At 40.9% G+C, this 15009-nt stretch overlaps 2 protein-coding genes across 3 annotated transcripts; one reads left to right on the top strand and one right to left on the bottom strand.

The window, feature by feature from the left end:
• Nucleotides 1-8262: 8262 nt before the first annotated feature.
• Nucleotides 8263-9824, bottom strand: LOC135596529 (UPF0496 protein 3-like). Its single transcript, XM_065088579.1, has 2 exons — nucleotides 9577-9824; nucleotides 8263-9443 (listed from the first exon to the last, which is right to left on the bottom strand). The coding sequence occupies exons 1-2, from the start codon at nucleotides 9626-9628 to the stop codon at nucleotides 8332-8334; spliced, it is 1164 nt and encodes a 387-aa protein (XP_064944651.1). The 5' UTR covers nucleotides 9629-9824; the 3' UTR covers nucleotides 8263-8331.
• Nucleotides 9825-13047: 3223 nt separating this feature from the next.
• Nucleotides 13048-14809, top strand: LOC103970204 (uncharacterized). Of its 2 annotated transcripts, none has more exons than XM_009383881.3 (3): nucleotides 13048-13395; nucleotides 13857-13981; nucleotides 14122-14809. In XM_009383881.3, the coding sequence occupies exons 1-3, from the start codon at nucleotides 13162-13164 to the stop codon at nucleotides 14741-14743; spliced, it is 981 nt and encodes a 326-aa protein (XP_009382156.2). In that variant the 5' UTR covers nucleotides 13048-13161; the 3' UTR covers nucleotides 14744-14809. The 2 variants fall into 2 exon arrangements, with proteins under 2 accessions (XP_009382156.2, XP_009382154.2); XM_009383879.3 differs by having other exon boundaries at nucleotides 13052-13395; nucleotides 14119-14809.
• The last annotated feature ends 200 nt before the right edge of the window (nucleotides 14810-15009 follow it).

The raw sequence follows: 15009 nt of genomic DNA, 5'->3' as shown, positions 1-15009 counted from the left end.
TTTATTTTTTATTTTAGGCAAACCAACTATCATATTCTTTTGATTTAAAAGTTCTAGTCTACCATAACTCAAATGATCATATATTTTATATTATAATATCAATTCATTAATAATAATAATAATAATAATAATAATAAATAATGAATGCATGTAAGGAGAAATGTGAAAATAATAAAGGAAACATTTTATTTTTTTATCATCCTCACAATTGTTATCAATTTTTTTATTTTTTATAAATAAAATATTTTTATCATAAAAAATAGCATAATATTATTTTCTCATCAATTGTCCTATACTAATGAGATTTTATTTTAACTAGGAATAATCATCACATTATCAATAAATTTCTTTACCGGTTCAAATAATTGTTCCTTTTCCTTTCACCTAAACTTTACTATTATTTCTTATTAGTACTATAAATCTACTTAGATTATCAAGTCCTTGAAATAAATTTTTATCTCTTGTCATATGATTATTGTATCCATTATCCAAAAATCAAAGTCTAGAATACTCTTTTTCATCATATGTCATAAAAAAAAATTTGTTATCTTTTTTTCCTATTATTTTCTTCATGATAATTTATTTATTTTTGTTCCAATAATCTTTTTTAAGATAACTATATTTTTTACAATGAAAGCAGAGAAAAATATTTGGATTTTTATTTTTTATACCAATAATCTTTTTTAATATGTCTAATTTTTTTTTGTAATAAAAATATTGATGGGTTTTTTTGTTACCACCATTGGAGCTCTTTTGACTCTCATTTAATCATTCTCTATCTTTATTTGATAAGTAAGTTTTGAAGTTTTATTTGAAAATCTATTTATTTTTTTATTTATGAATTTAAAATGAGCCTATTAATTCATTGATTTTATTAGCTTCTTATAGTAATAGAAATCATATCAAATTTTGAAGATAAACGGTATGAAACTTTTTATACTACTATTTGAACTTTTAGATTTTTACCAAAAGATCTCATTTAGTTCGTAATAAAAAAGACTTTTATAAAAAAAATAAATGATAGATTTATAATATTTGTATAAGAGTTTCAAATTTAATTTGAAGCTTTAAAATTTTTACCTTGTTCATACCTGAAAACATACTTTTTAATATTTTTTATACTTTAATTTATGTTGATGCCAACATGATTCGGAGAAATAGAGATTCATCTATTACTTATTGTAGCAAGTAAAGTGCTCTTACATCTTTCTATATGTTCTCATTCATTTGATATTTTTGATCTTTAGTAATTTTAAGATCCTATATGTCATACTTAACAAAATTATTTTCTACCAAATTTTATAATCCTTGTGAAATAAATAAAATTCATATTTTAAACTTTAGTTTGTAGATCATACTCAATAAAATTATGTTTTACCAAATTTTATAATCTTTGTAAAATAAATAGAGTTCTTATTTTAACTGTCTAAATTGATAATTTTCATCTTTGAAGATAGGTAGATGAAGTTGATTAAAAGCACTTACTTGATACTTATCATCTTTTTTTTCTAGATTTATTGGTCTCCCCTTCTTTTTAGTCAACCTACTTTTTGTTAGTGAATTAAATTCTGATACCGCATCTACCGGTAACCTACAATACTTGAAGGATAAAGATATATATATATATATATATATATATATATATATATAATAAAAATTATTTTGTACTATCTTGGACTCATCTAAGATGCCATACTTATATCAATCAAAAGGGTAAAGCATAAATTTTTTAAGTAAAAAAAAATCAATCATAAACAAACAAACCTCCTTGTTCTTATCCCTGCACTAAAAAATTAATTAATTATACTTTTTATCTTTTATGTCTAATTTAAACTATTTGAATTAATTTTATCGAAAGAAAAAAAAATAGTGTAGATAAGACATTTAACGGTAGTAAGCGACTCGTTGTACCACACAAAAAGAACATATTAAAAGAGGTGGAGGAGAAGTCATTTTTCCTCCGCCCCCAACCAGACAGCCAATTTTCTTGTGTCATTGTCCTGAAATCTTGGAGTGTAGTATCGACCGGAGAAGTTCTTCAGTGGAGCGACTGAGACCGGCCAGCTGTTCGCCTTCAAACACACTTCTTTTCTTCTTCTTTTTGCCTCTCGTACGATGTCACATATCCAATGATGCGTCCACTCCAAGCCCTAGTCTCTATAGCGAACAACGTTTGGTGTCTAATCTTTCAAGCCTCCCATGTGGTGCGTTGGGTTAGGTCCAGAATCACGACACTAGTACTGCTGTGATAATTCCGCTTGCAGTCTTTGCATCAGCGAGAAAGACCCACACCAACACTTGGAGACCTACACGATAAAGCTTGTCATAATAGTAAGCTCAGCTGGAGCAGACGTAGGACACACTGTCTTTAACCTCTGTACTGGGTGTTGATTTGAACCATGCGACATAGGCTACCTGCTATGGGATCACGATTCGGACAAGGAAGAGCTCATGAATAATGGATCTTGATGGATGCGGGGTAAGCCCTCTAGGCTACCATCTTTTCCGTCTCTTGTTCTTCATCTATTGGAGTGTGACCGACGATGTGTCCGTGGAGCACGCTATGCGGTAAAAGATGGCTTTGCCTTTTACGATTCCGACCTACGAACCGACCAATGGTCGAAATGGGGCCGGTAATTAAAGCCGGTGGTTGGATTCAATGACCGGCGCTACTCGGATCCTTTCACCCTGTAGCAGCTATGGTATCTTATCATCTTTGCCCCTTCCATGCACCAACTGTTGGCCTAGCAATTTAAAGATCTGTGTCTTTAAGTAAAGATCAATGTAAGTCCGGCAAATGTACAATGCAATCATCACGTATCGAGAGAAAGCAATCACACATAAAAAGGATTCGATCATGTATAAGATGGCCTTACTTTACCTTATTTGACTTGATAGCAAGCCAGGGGAAGATCATTTAGGTGTGTTCCGTATCCATGAAAGAACTCATACGTGCAATGTGGTGCCTTGGGATAAATCGAACTGATGTCTTGAGGCTACGATCGAATCAAGATAGTAAATACATAAGAAGGAGATTATAGCATGATACAATTGTTCATTTAGTTTAAAAGACAAAAGCATGAACAAATTGAGAGAGAGAAAATTACCGACATCAATTATGTACTCCTTTTGTGTGGTTTCATCAGCAGAGTCAAAACTCACTAAAGATGGGAAGAATAAATTATCGAATACAACAAAATATTTTACCTCAAAAAAAAGAATCTTTGGGGCGTGAATCTATAAAAATGATGTGGCTCACGAAGAAATGTAAAAGATTAGATGGATTCCGTAAAAGATTAGATGGAGGAATCCATGAGAAGCCTCGCGAGGTGAAGAGAACTTTGGGACTCGTTTCAAAAATTTCAGAACCAATTCAGTCGTTGGTCTCCGTTGGAAAACTGATTGCACATTGACGATGGCTTAAGGTAAAAGATTACTGATTAGGTATATTTTGGGTCCACGCCGTGTCACGAGCGATGCCACGTAGCGCTACAGTCAGGAGCACCCTCACGCATTGAGCCAGAGACCATATCAAGGCTTAGCTCAATACGTCCCATCCCGGAAAGCTTTGGACGGCGTCGCATGACACCGTTCTGCGCATCCCAAAGCGGTGACTGCACAAAGGTATCGTCTCATCTCCTGAGGATCGGTCGCTATGCCTGCGTATAACCGACCCTCATACAGTAGCATAAAAGCACATGATCGGTATCCGGCCAGGGGAGGAGAAAAAACTCCAACCCACTACTAACTTGATTGTTGGAGGGACCAAAGTCGGAAAACATCCGACGACGGTCTTTTTTGTAGGAAAACTGTCATCGCAGGCTAGAAGGCGTTGATCAAACCCCGCTGTCGACACTCAAAGTGGTGTTTGATCAATCTCGAAACCTAGCTCAACTGATCGGAGACTCTCGACATTGCCCTATGGACCAGTCGTGCTGACTCCACCAGCCACGACGCATCAATCCCTCGACAATTACTAGCGTACTTTAAGTACCCAAATGAGAGACAGAAAAACACTCTCATAAGTACCACATGTGGCATTGCTATGAGATCGTTTGTAGTTGATGGTTTAGATCACATTAGTGTGTGTGGGTCTCGTTCATATCGTGGAGTGTTCCTTCGGAGAGATTTTTTTTTGTTAAAATAACACTTAATTAAAATTTTTCGACGGATCATGATTCATGGACAATGAATATATATATATATATATATATATATATATATATATATATATATATATATATATATATATATATATGAATGGCTTTTACCCCTACAATGTTCAGCGACTTCAGTCAATTACAACCATTTATTGGGCCGAAATTGACTGATTACAACTACAATAAATTATTAGATTATATGTAATCAGACTTTTAATGGATGTTTAAATTATCTATTAGCTTATATCACATATCAATTTCTATTAACTCTTATACCATCTATAATATATCTCCTATATATTATTAGTTTAGTGATGAACTAAACAAGATTTGTTATACTGTTGTCTCCTATATTTTATCGTTTCTCCCACAAGTCACCTGTTGAGCAATTTTCCAAACTCTCACGTCAAAATTAGGTACACGATGAGCAGTGCAACGATGCATCCGTCACGATAATAGCAGCAGCATTTTATTACTGAAGCAAAGCAACACCGCACGACGATACACGACATAGATTAGAAATAGATGGATGGATGGATGGATGGATAGGTCGGAGAGAGAGAAGACGACAGGCGAACACGAACGCAATTGGATTGGATCACACCATCGTCCCTAATTTCCCACCGGTTTCTTCGATCGCCCACTGCTGCGACGGCTCTAGTTTTGGGAAGCCATCAAGCCAGCCACAGGAATCGGCCTCTCAGGCCTTGTAGTCCACACGATCGACGCAAGTGCACTCGTTGAGGACACACTCGCAGTTGGTGCAGGCGGAAGGGCAGGAGGAGCCTTGCCAAACGCCGCCGCAAATGCACCGAGCAGGTGGGTAATGAGAGGTCGGACGCATGTGCAGCACGGCCCATCCGGCCTTGCCCCAAACGCACCGAGTACCGCTAAAGCGTGAAGACGGGATTAAGGATGTCTCGACTACCAGCCCAATCATATACACGTTCGCGTACGTATTTATCTACCAACCTCTGGCGAGGGGTTGCGGACGGGGTGTGACACGGGCCGCTGAGGAGTCGGTGGCGAAGAAGGCCAACAACGTCACAAGTAGTCGAGACGACGCTTCACCTCTTTTGCCTCCTCCGGCCATTGCTAATTCTAACAATAAAGCTAATTCACGCAATAAAGTCAATATCCACAACCAATAAGATAATCATCCAAATAATTATTCTAAAAATAACATGCAATAATGTTACAATAAAAATATCAACAAATCTAATCAATAATTCAACAACGAAATCACATGTCAAATAGAAGAAATATCTTCGCTTATAAGATGTTATTTCATAGATATTTTAGCCTCTATGCTCATCTTATTCTATATATCTTACTATACCACCTACTCGTTTTTCGTTACCACCACGCATGCTCACTATGCTACTCAGTCTTTTCAACCTTTATCAAACTAACTTGTTAACTCATGAGCTTTTCTATCGTGTCACGTTCGACTTGAATAATCTGTCTCTTTATTCATATTATGATAGTTCATATGATATTATGATAGGTGATAGCAAAGGTCTCAAGATAACTTGTATCATGTTCTTTGTGTTTCTGATACGAAGAAGCTAATATCTATCTCAAAATAATGTTTTTTATTTCTATTGAATTCTTATCATCTTCATTTGCCATGAAGGATCTCAACACGGGGGCACATCTCATGGAAGAGCTGAATAGAGATAGAGTTTATGAGTAGCTAACAGTTGCATCATTCAAATCCATCTTTGCTTTAGCCACCATCAAGGCTCCATTTCAAGAATAGCACGATTGCTTAGGGTATTCTTCTTTTAAGGTTCTAAACCATATTGTTCGTTCTTGCAATTTACCTTTATCATCATCATCTTCTTATTCCTTTTCGGGTAACTTATGCAAATGCAATAAAATGCATAAACTTCTATTTTCTATATCTTATCTCATAAGTAATTCACTTCTTGAACTTATATATTTTGATGTTTGGGGTCCTTTACTAATATAATCTCATGACGGATTTAACTACTATCTTATTTTTGTTGACCATTTCATGAAGTACATATAGTATTTTTCATGAAGCAAAAAATCTAAATTATTTATCAATTTTATAAAATTCAAGCTTATTATTAAAAAGTTCTTTCAACGATCCATTATTTCATTTTACTCTAATTACTCTGATAATAGTGGTAAATATAAAAAAACTTCATAAATTTTTTGAAACCAATCTCTCATTTTCTCACCCCTCCACGTACTCCTGAATATAATGGGACTGCATAATATCATTATCAGTATATCGTCCAAATTGGTCTCACACTCTTTACTCGAGCTTCTTTACCTCTTCAATTTTAATCTCATTGAATTTGCCACATCAACATATCTTAGTAATCGCATGCCCACTCTAGTTCTAGACATAGTTTCACCTTCCTTCTAACTATTAATCAATAATTATTAATCAGTTTATTCAGTAGCATAGAAATAAGTTTTTATCAAAGATTTTGGATCTGTTAGCTATTTTCTTAGTGTTCAAGTAATCCACACAAAAAATGATCTATTTCTTTCTCAACAGAAGTATATTCATAATCTTTTTTATTACACCAAATTGCTTGAGGCCAATATTATTACTACGTCCATCTCTACAATGTATTTTGTTTATCCTATCTAATAGTGCTAACCTTAGTGATGCCACTGAGTATCATCAAGTTGTTGGCGGTCTAATTAACATTTACTCATCCGAATATTACATATGTAGTAAATAAATTTTCTCAATTTATACACAAGTCTACTTCCAATTGTTGGACAGCTATTAATATCTTCTTCGTTTCTTAAAGAGCACTATTGATTGTAACTTATTTCTCATAAAAGACTCTCTTCTATGACTTCAAGCATTTACGGATGTTGATTGGGCAAATAATAATAATGGCAGAACATCTACTAGTGTTTATATCATATTTCTTGATCATAATCCAATTTCTTAGAGTTTCAAGAAGCAACGTTCTATTGCAACATCTTCGGTAGAGGCCAAATACTAAATGATTACTTTTACAACTTTTGAACTTTGTTAGACTCAAACATTGTCATATGAACTATTTGTCATAATCTCTAATCTTTCATAAATAAATATAAATAAATATATATATATATAGTGATAATATCGAAGCAACATATATGTGCTAATCTTATATTTCACTATCGAATAAAGCATATAGCTCTCGACTTTCACTTTGTTCATAACAATGTTCAAAATGGTAAACTACATGTCTCTCACGTCTCATCTTCTAGTCAAATTGCAGATGCTCTTACCAAGCAATTTTTTCTACTTAGTTCAAGATCAGTATCTCTAATAGGAGCATTATCTTAGGGGGGGCATATTAGAAAATATATTATTTTAAAAAATAAATAATCATAAGATTATCGTTATTCTCTTAATATTTTGATACTATATTATCATAATTTTAAATCATAAAATTTATGATAACATATTATCATGATTATATCAATAATAATGATCATGATTTCAACATGTTCTCTTAAATTATAAAATAATTTAGTAAATATTTTTATATTTATTATTAATTAAAAATATATAATTATCATATTTTATAATATCTCTTTTTTTATATAAATTCATACTCTAAAAATTGAGTTAGTTATTTCTTCTTATCCCCAAAAAAAAGCCCCGCAAGGTGAAGAAAATTTTGGAGGAGAAAACCAATCGGTACTCGTTTCAGAGATTTCGAAATTGATTCAGCCGATGGTCTCCGTTGGAAAACCGACTGCATATGGTCAGCCCTAACTATGACTTACGGTGGAATATTTACTAGCGTACTTTAAGCACCCAAAAAGCACCTTCGTAAGTACAACCTGTGGCATTGCTACGAGATCGTCTGCGGTCAATGGTTTGGATCATCTGAGTGTTTATGTGGGTATGTTTCGTGCGTGTAGTTCAATTTCTCTAAGACATCTCTCGCACGGGATTGAACACTGGATAATGAAAGGTTATGAAAACAGAACAATTGTCGCTATTTCACGTAGTGGTATGCATATATTTGTCTCTTTGATCGAGCTACTGAAGGAATTCCGCTATGACAAATTACTCTATGGAGTGGTTTAGCAGTTCATATAATCCTTGGAAGATAGAAACTTAGTGCAGGAATACACCAATCAACTTATTGCGCATGAAGAATGAGTTTGACACTGTACATTAATAGCCTGGAAAACTACAACGCGTTGAATTCTTCTCGACTCTGCTAGCGTTGGTCACCAACAACTCCTTCATGACTAATCTCCTAGCCTTGTTGATGGTCATGAAGCAGAGGTACAGGTGCTCCTCCAGCTCATCCAGCTGCTGGTTGAATCTCGCGAGGTTCTTCGATATTTGCCGCACCACCTCCTGCGTCAACTGGCGGCGGTGGCCGTCGTGCCACTCGCAGAGACTCAGCAAGGCGAGCATGTGCTCGGCCTCGTCGTCCAACCGAGCCACGAGCCGGCTGATGGTGTCCAAGTCCCGGTTCAAGATGTACGTCCCTTTGGCCGCTGCGTCCAGCTGAGCCATCACCCGGCCCAGCCACCTCGACGAGGCCATCCGAGACGAAGCCGAGAGGAACACCGGTAGAGCTATCAAGGCCACCAAAGCGTGCATTGTTATACAAGCACCGACTATCGACGCCGAAGCCGCAAGGACGACGACGGCTGATATGGCCAAGGCTCGCTTCAGGCGGTTGATGAACCGCAGCTTAGCCGTCACCTTCTTACGGCGTGAACCGAGCCTCTTGAGCAGGTCTGCGCAGCCCTGTTGGACTGCTCGGAATTTACTTTGAGATGAAGCCGATGAAAGGAAGGGGTTGGCGGTCTTGGAGATGTCGACTAGGTAGTCGATGATGGTTTGGAGGCCATGATGTGACTGGCTATCGTAGACGACAGAATGAATGGCGGCTTTGAACGGGCGGTACCGGCGTCGAATCTGGTCGATGTCCTTCAGGAGAAGGCCGCAGAGGAGCGAGGCGTCGGCGGTCTCGGCGTAGTAGTCGGAGAGGAGGGCATGGATGTCAGGGCGATAACGTGTTCGAATGTGGGCGAGGATTTTGGTAACGGTGGGCTGGTCGGGGTGGAGAAGATGCTCCGCGAGGAGGCGGTGAGAAGGTAGCCGAGCAGTAGTGCCACTTCCTCTCGGGTCGAGGGCTGCACCGTCGTCGAAAGCGAGACCCAAAACTTGTGCCCAGAATTCGTGGTATGACTCGGTGCGGAAGGCGTTGGTGTACTCCTCGGACAGGTTGAAGCTTGAAGACGAGATCGGTGCGACAACCTCACATTTTTCTGCGTTTCATAAAAGATCGACGTCAAAAGGAGGAGGAGGATGTGTCATGGAATGAAAATAACATAAAACCCATCGAGAAGTCGCATAAAGATGAATGACTATTTATATGATGTTGTACGTAGCATTCATTACCTCTTCGAACCTGGCATTTGCAGTCTCGAAAGATACCGAACCTTATGTGCATTTCCTTTTTTCTATCCGAGGTGGTCAGATCAAGATCAGCAAGGAAGGCAAGTGAGGATTAAAAAGGTAGAAGGAAAGAAAGATGCAAACGGGAATGATCCTTTTGTAGGTTTAGGTCGTCGAGGAGCCTTCTTTGGATCTGATGGTGCAAGCTTAAAGAATCGATTTGCTTGAACAGCCTTTGAGACGAAGGCTGAGGTGTTGGCAAAGCTTAGATTTATATGACGAAAGATTGCCATCCAATGCACATAAATCAAACGAGACGTGGAGGAGCGGCCACATCGACAGCGGAAGCTTGGAAGGAACAACAAAGGGTGGCACGTACTCAAGGGAAACCTATGTTTGACACCCGGGAGTGTCGTGTATTGAGGTATGAGTACGTTTATAAGGGAAGTAGGCCGGCGTACGTGATGCTCTCGATACTGACCGTGAGTTCGGCCATCAACGGTCAGATGGAGATGTAAGATGTGCGTTGATCCGATCGTGCGTGGATTGTGCAAGCTGCTCCTGATGGGGCCCAGAGAATCTTTCTCCGGTTCCTTGTGGAGCTGATAGATATTGTCGATACGTGTCAACCGAGGACGATGACATGTGGCATTTCGATTCAGAAGATCTTTTTTGCGGGAGGAGGTAGACAGACGGTGTTCCGTTTGTTCAAAAGTGTGATACCAACGGGCCACTACATATTTGTTTGCTCTATTAGCATAATTGAAATCTGCTATCTCTTCGTGGGCTTTCTTAATTCTGCTACTCCTCTTAACGTCCCTTTGTATTTTCTTTTTCGAACCTAGAGAAACATAAATATAATTAGAAAATCAAAATAGAGAAAAATCTACGATCGATTGTCAGGCCTTGGAGTACGTAGACTCCAGACTATTCTCCTCCTTCTTACATCATTGTCTTGTATTATTTTTACCTTTATATCTTGCATTATCTCCCATCCACTCTGCCAATGCCCATAGCCCTTGTGCGAGGAATGAGGGGGTATAAGGGTTATCGCCAACTCTTTTCTTCGCTGAAGTTGTTGTCATTCGTAGTTCTCACATGAGAAAGGAGGGGCGTGAGGGCTGTTGTTGATCCTCTACTCTATCATTGTCATCTGCTCCATCGGATTTGTCACTCGCAACCCTCATATGAGAAGGGAGAGGGTCTCTTTCTTCCTCATGTAAGAGTTATGAGTGATAGGTCCAATGAGGTAAATGGTGATAGTGGGGCATATGATCAATAGTAGCCCTTGGCTTGGAAACGTTGGCTCCAACGAGGTAAAGGAGGCAATAGCAGAGCAAAAGGCTGGCAATGACCCTCGTACCCTCCTCCTCTCTTGTACAAAGGCTGTGAGCGACGACTTTTGACAAGACAAAGGGGAAGAGATGTAGTATAGGACTTAGAGCGATGGTGAAAGTGATGATGGATTCAACAAGATAACCAACAACAATGAAGAATATGACAAGAAGGAGGAACAAGTTGAGTAGTTTTTGAATTAGGAGTCTAGTTAAAAAGAATCATAATGTGATAACTATTTGAGAAATAACCTAAAATAAGTTTTTTTTTTTAGGAAATCGTGCTTATAATTTTTTGTTTTGTAATATTGATTTTAACTCTCTTACTAAACAAAAAATCTCTTTGAACTCTTTCGGGATTCTAAACATTATTATGGGTGGTGGGGAGGCCTCTGCTTGCAGGAAGAAGACGAGAGGAACATGAGGGCATTCTGGAAAGGGAATCAAAATCGAACAAGGGCAGAACGGCGGGGTCCATATGGGGAAATGACCATCGTCAAAGTCCTGCTCATGTCTGCTCCTCCTATCCATAGGTTAGCACAAGCATCCTCAGCAGCAGCGCCCATGTCAGTTCAACACATGACCGTCCCACTCTATATATTACTGAGCAAGCAAGCAACCAGTACCGAAGTAAATCTTATGAACGAGGAGGGGATGCAGCGAAGGAAGAAATCGAAAGAAGTCACTGAACAACTCAATACATGCACAAAGAGGGAGGGTAAGGGTTGGTATTGTAAGATGCCGGCGCAGGACGCACACGCTTTGCAATCACCACCTCAGCCAGTTTCGCTCCTGCATAGGTAATGGCACCACCACCGACGTACGTAGCAGGAGATAGCAGCGGCAGGTGCCGGAAGGACACAAGTGGTGCTAACGCTAATGAACACTATTTAAGTATTATTCTGTGTTTGGGCTCGGCGCAGAACGAGGAGAGGAGGAAGTGGGTAGAATCCTATTGTCTGACGGCTTCCCCCTCTATACTTCCACGAAGTTAGGGTTTAAGCTGGAAACACCCGATTCAGACAATAAACAACTCGTCAGGCAATTAAAACCGACAAGTTTTTCTAGGGAGTAGAAAGCAAGTTGGACTGGTGATGAGCGGAGCTCAAGGTTCCAATGCCAATAAGCTACTCCTCCGACAGCTGATCCATGGGCTTGGCAGGCGATGCAACCATGAGCGTCTGACGGAGAAGGCAGCTGGTTCTCTAATGTGTAGCGCTACCATTGCTGTGGATATGGGCCTTTGCAAGGGAAGACGGAGGAGGTAGTTGAAGAAGACGCCAGAGAGAGGACCTGATCTCTGCCCAGAGTGATGATGATGACAACGACGACAAAGAGTACCTGACGACGAGAACGGTTGCAGTGGAACGATCGATCTGATAACAACGGGAAGAACTCTATATATATATATATATATATAAAAGAAGACCGGTTCTCTTCTTTCGTCTATGCCGTGATTGTGCCACCAGCGTCAGTCTTTGTTGCGTATACGCAGGTGTAAAAGATGGAAGATGATGATGGAAAGAGTTGAGTTCACCAATGCTACCTACATATATGTACACAACTTATCGAAGAATCCTAATCACCTAAAGAATTTGACCATGGAAGGTGGGAATACTTTGGGGCCACCAACCTTTGCGCCGTGGATTGAGCCGGACCAGGTTACATGCTGCGTCTGCAGCTCCACAAGCCCACCATCATCGACAAGGTTACAAGACGATATCGATCGCACATGAAATCACTGAGCACTGCGCAGTCGTGGGGGCATTCTCGTCATTTCATCCGAACCTCGTGGGCCCTGGTAAAAGAAAAGCTCTCATGCCGTCCACCAGAACAATATATATTGTATGTATATGCGGATCGAAACATACTCCCGAAGACGGTGCTGCGCGTTCCGACAACAAGACGCTAACGGCCTTAGGATTGGTCAAACGAACACGACCAGCTGGGACCCTTAGGGTCCCACAATTATTTTCCAATCAGAAGGCTGGTATCAATGCCGGAAGACCAGAAATAGTTACGTAGCGATCTGCCAACCAAATCTTCGGTTCGAGTGGAAAAAGGCCTTAAACCTGAAATAAAAGGAAAAAGAGGGTCAAGTATCAAAAGGGATGGATCGAGAGCGGCCTCCAACTCCGCCGCGAGAAGGAAGCCACCCCACCCCCCCGTTTGGTGTGTCGCGCCGCCCACCCCACCCCCACCGCCCCATCCATCCTCCCTCTTCGCCGATCGGCTCAGCGGCCGTTGATCGGCCATGCGGATCCGGAAATGCGCCGCCCGGCTGCTGGGGACGCCGCCCGTCTGCTCTTCTCCCCCGCTTCCCGCCGGCCTCGCCTCGTCTCCCTCGCCGCCGCCGCAGCCGCGATCGTGGGAGTCCGAGACATCCTCTGCCGCCGCCACCTCCTCCTCCGTCGGGCTCCTCTGTGAGCTGAACCGCTCCCCCTGGGATGATTTGTTGTGCCTCGACCTCATGGCTTCTTGTGATCAGGTAAGATCTATCCCGCTCCCTCTCCTGCTCTTTAACTTTGGGTCTTAAACCCCTTGCCTTCATTGTAAATATGGAATATATCTGCGCTATTTCTCTTCTCCTCGTCTGTTGTTAGCCATAATGCTTCCGAGAGTTAGGGTTTCCTTCTCTTTCTTCTTCGTCTTCATCCTAATGCTCGAAATAAATCTGCTGTAAGGTTGGGACGGGGAAGTACTTACTACCAGTAGGTTATCTGCCTCTTCTGCTAGGATTTATTTCTACAAGTTTCGCTGTCGATTTAAGATAAGGAAATTAGATCCGGAAGACCAAACCCTAGATTCTCGAATCGATCGAGGGGAGCGATCAGTAGTTTCAAGCAGTCGCTCCGATCTCATTTTTCTGTTCCTTTCTTCATCGCTTTGTTTTGTGGATTTTTGTTCCTTCTTGGACCGGGATTCGACCTGCTAAGCAAGTATTGCCAGGAAGAGGAGGAGGAAGACGGGGGCAGCTTGGGAAATGGCGTAAAAGACGAAGTCGAAGAATCCAAGGGCATTATGGGGAATCGCATCAAATATGAGGCTGCTGCTGTAGCTTCTCTCCCTGACAGGTAACCATCAAACCTAGCTTTGAATCCTTCTCGTCCGCGTCCACCTCTATCTCTCCTTCACTCGACTGCCCTAACCATGGGACATGGAGAGGATTGGAGTTGTCGATTCTCATGGTACAGAGCGAAATATCTTTCAGCAGCGAAGCGAGCATGAACCGGTTAGACGGCAAGGCAGAAGGGAAAGCACGGAAGAAGGTCACGGCGAAGGTGAAGAGGAAGAAGAAAGACAAGGTTATCAATACCAGTGGAGGAACTGCTGCAGTTATGAAGGGCAGTGCGAACTGCAAGAAGAGCGACGGCAAAGGTTGGCACTGTAAGCGGCCTGCGCAGCACCCGCACTCCCTCTGCCGCTACCATCTCTCCCAGCTTCGCTCTTACAGCTGCACCCATAGCAATGGAAAGGTCGCGGAATCGGTGAAGGAAGGCGCTGTCGGCGTCGCTGGTAGAAAGAGGAAGACCGACATAGCTGGTGTTGATTCCAACTTCTATTACTACTACTCCGGGTTCGGTCCCTGGCGAGGAAAGATGAGAGGCGGTAGCAGTGACAACGGCGATCAGTGTGACCATAATGCTTCCGACGAAGACGACGGGAACGAGTATTCGGAGTCCGGGAACGGGTATGACGCTGCGGTGGCAGGCGACGACCAGGACAGCGACGACGAAGACTGCTTTAACGACGGCGGCAGTGAGGGGAATAAGAGGAGTTGCAGGAAGAGGGGGAGGAGGAAGATGAAAGCTCGGTCCCTCAAGTCGTTGCTTTGATGTACGTCTTGACGTTGTTTCGTTGAACCGTGTTTCCTCGAGATATGGATTAAGAATCTTTTTGCATGTGTTAAGATCACCATTTTTCTGCTCACCATCATTGAAGTCGGACGAGTCAGAATCACATGTGTGCCCCCATCAGTCAAATGATTGACCACGTCAGCTCTGCACGAGTTGACGTACAATCAAATCTATTTGGCATTTTCCTTTAGTATCTTCGCCACGCTCGTCATCTGTGCCGGTTAAAGAAATAATGACTTGGCAGT

This window comes from Musa acuminata, chromosome BXJ1-11, assembly GCF_036884655.1.
Source record: "Musa acuminata AAA Group cultivar baxijiao chromosome BXJ1-11, Cavendish_Baxijiao_AAA, whole genome shotgun sequence".
NCBI classification, from domain to species: Eukaryota; Viridiplantae; Streptophyta; class Magnoliopsida; order Zingiberales; family Musaceae; genus Musa; species Musa acuminata.
Note: the sequence above shows the minus strand (reverse complement) of the source record. Positions and strands in the feature narration are given on the sequence as shown.

What these genes read in the sequence shown, in the direction of transcription:
- LOC103970204 (XM_009383879.3), top strand. Translation starts at nt 13,162, where the DNA reads ATGCGGATCCGGAAATGCGCCGCCCGGCTGCTGGGGACGCCGCCCGTC. An exon ending in TCATGGCTTCTTGTGATCAG is followed by an intron (nt 13,396 to 13,856) that starts GTAAGATCTATC and finishes AAGTATTGCCAG; the next exon opens with GAAGAGGAGGAGGAAGACGG. An exon ending in GTAGCTTCTCTCCCTGACAG is followed by an intron (nt 13,982 to 14,118) that starts GTAACCATCAAA and finishes AATATCTTTCAG; the next exon opens with CAGCGAAGCGAGCATGAACC.
- LOC135596529 (XM_065088579.1), bottom strand. Translation starts at nt 9,628, where the DNA reads ATGCACATAAGGTTCGGTATCTTTCGAGACTGCAAATGCCAGGTTCGA. An exon ending in CAAATGCCAGGTTCGAAGAG is followed by an intron (nt 9,444 to 9,576) that starts GTAATGAATGCT and finishes TATGAAACGCAG; the next exon opens with AAAAATGTGAGGTTGTCGCA.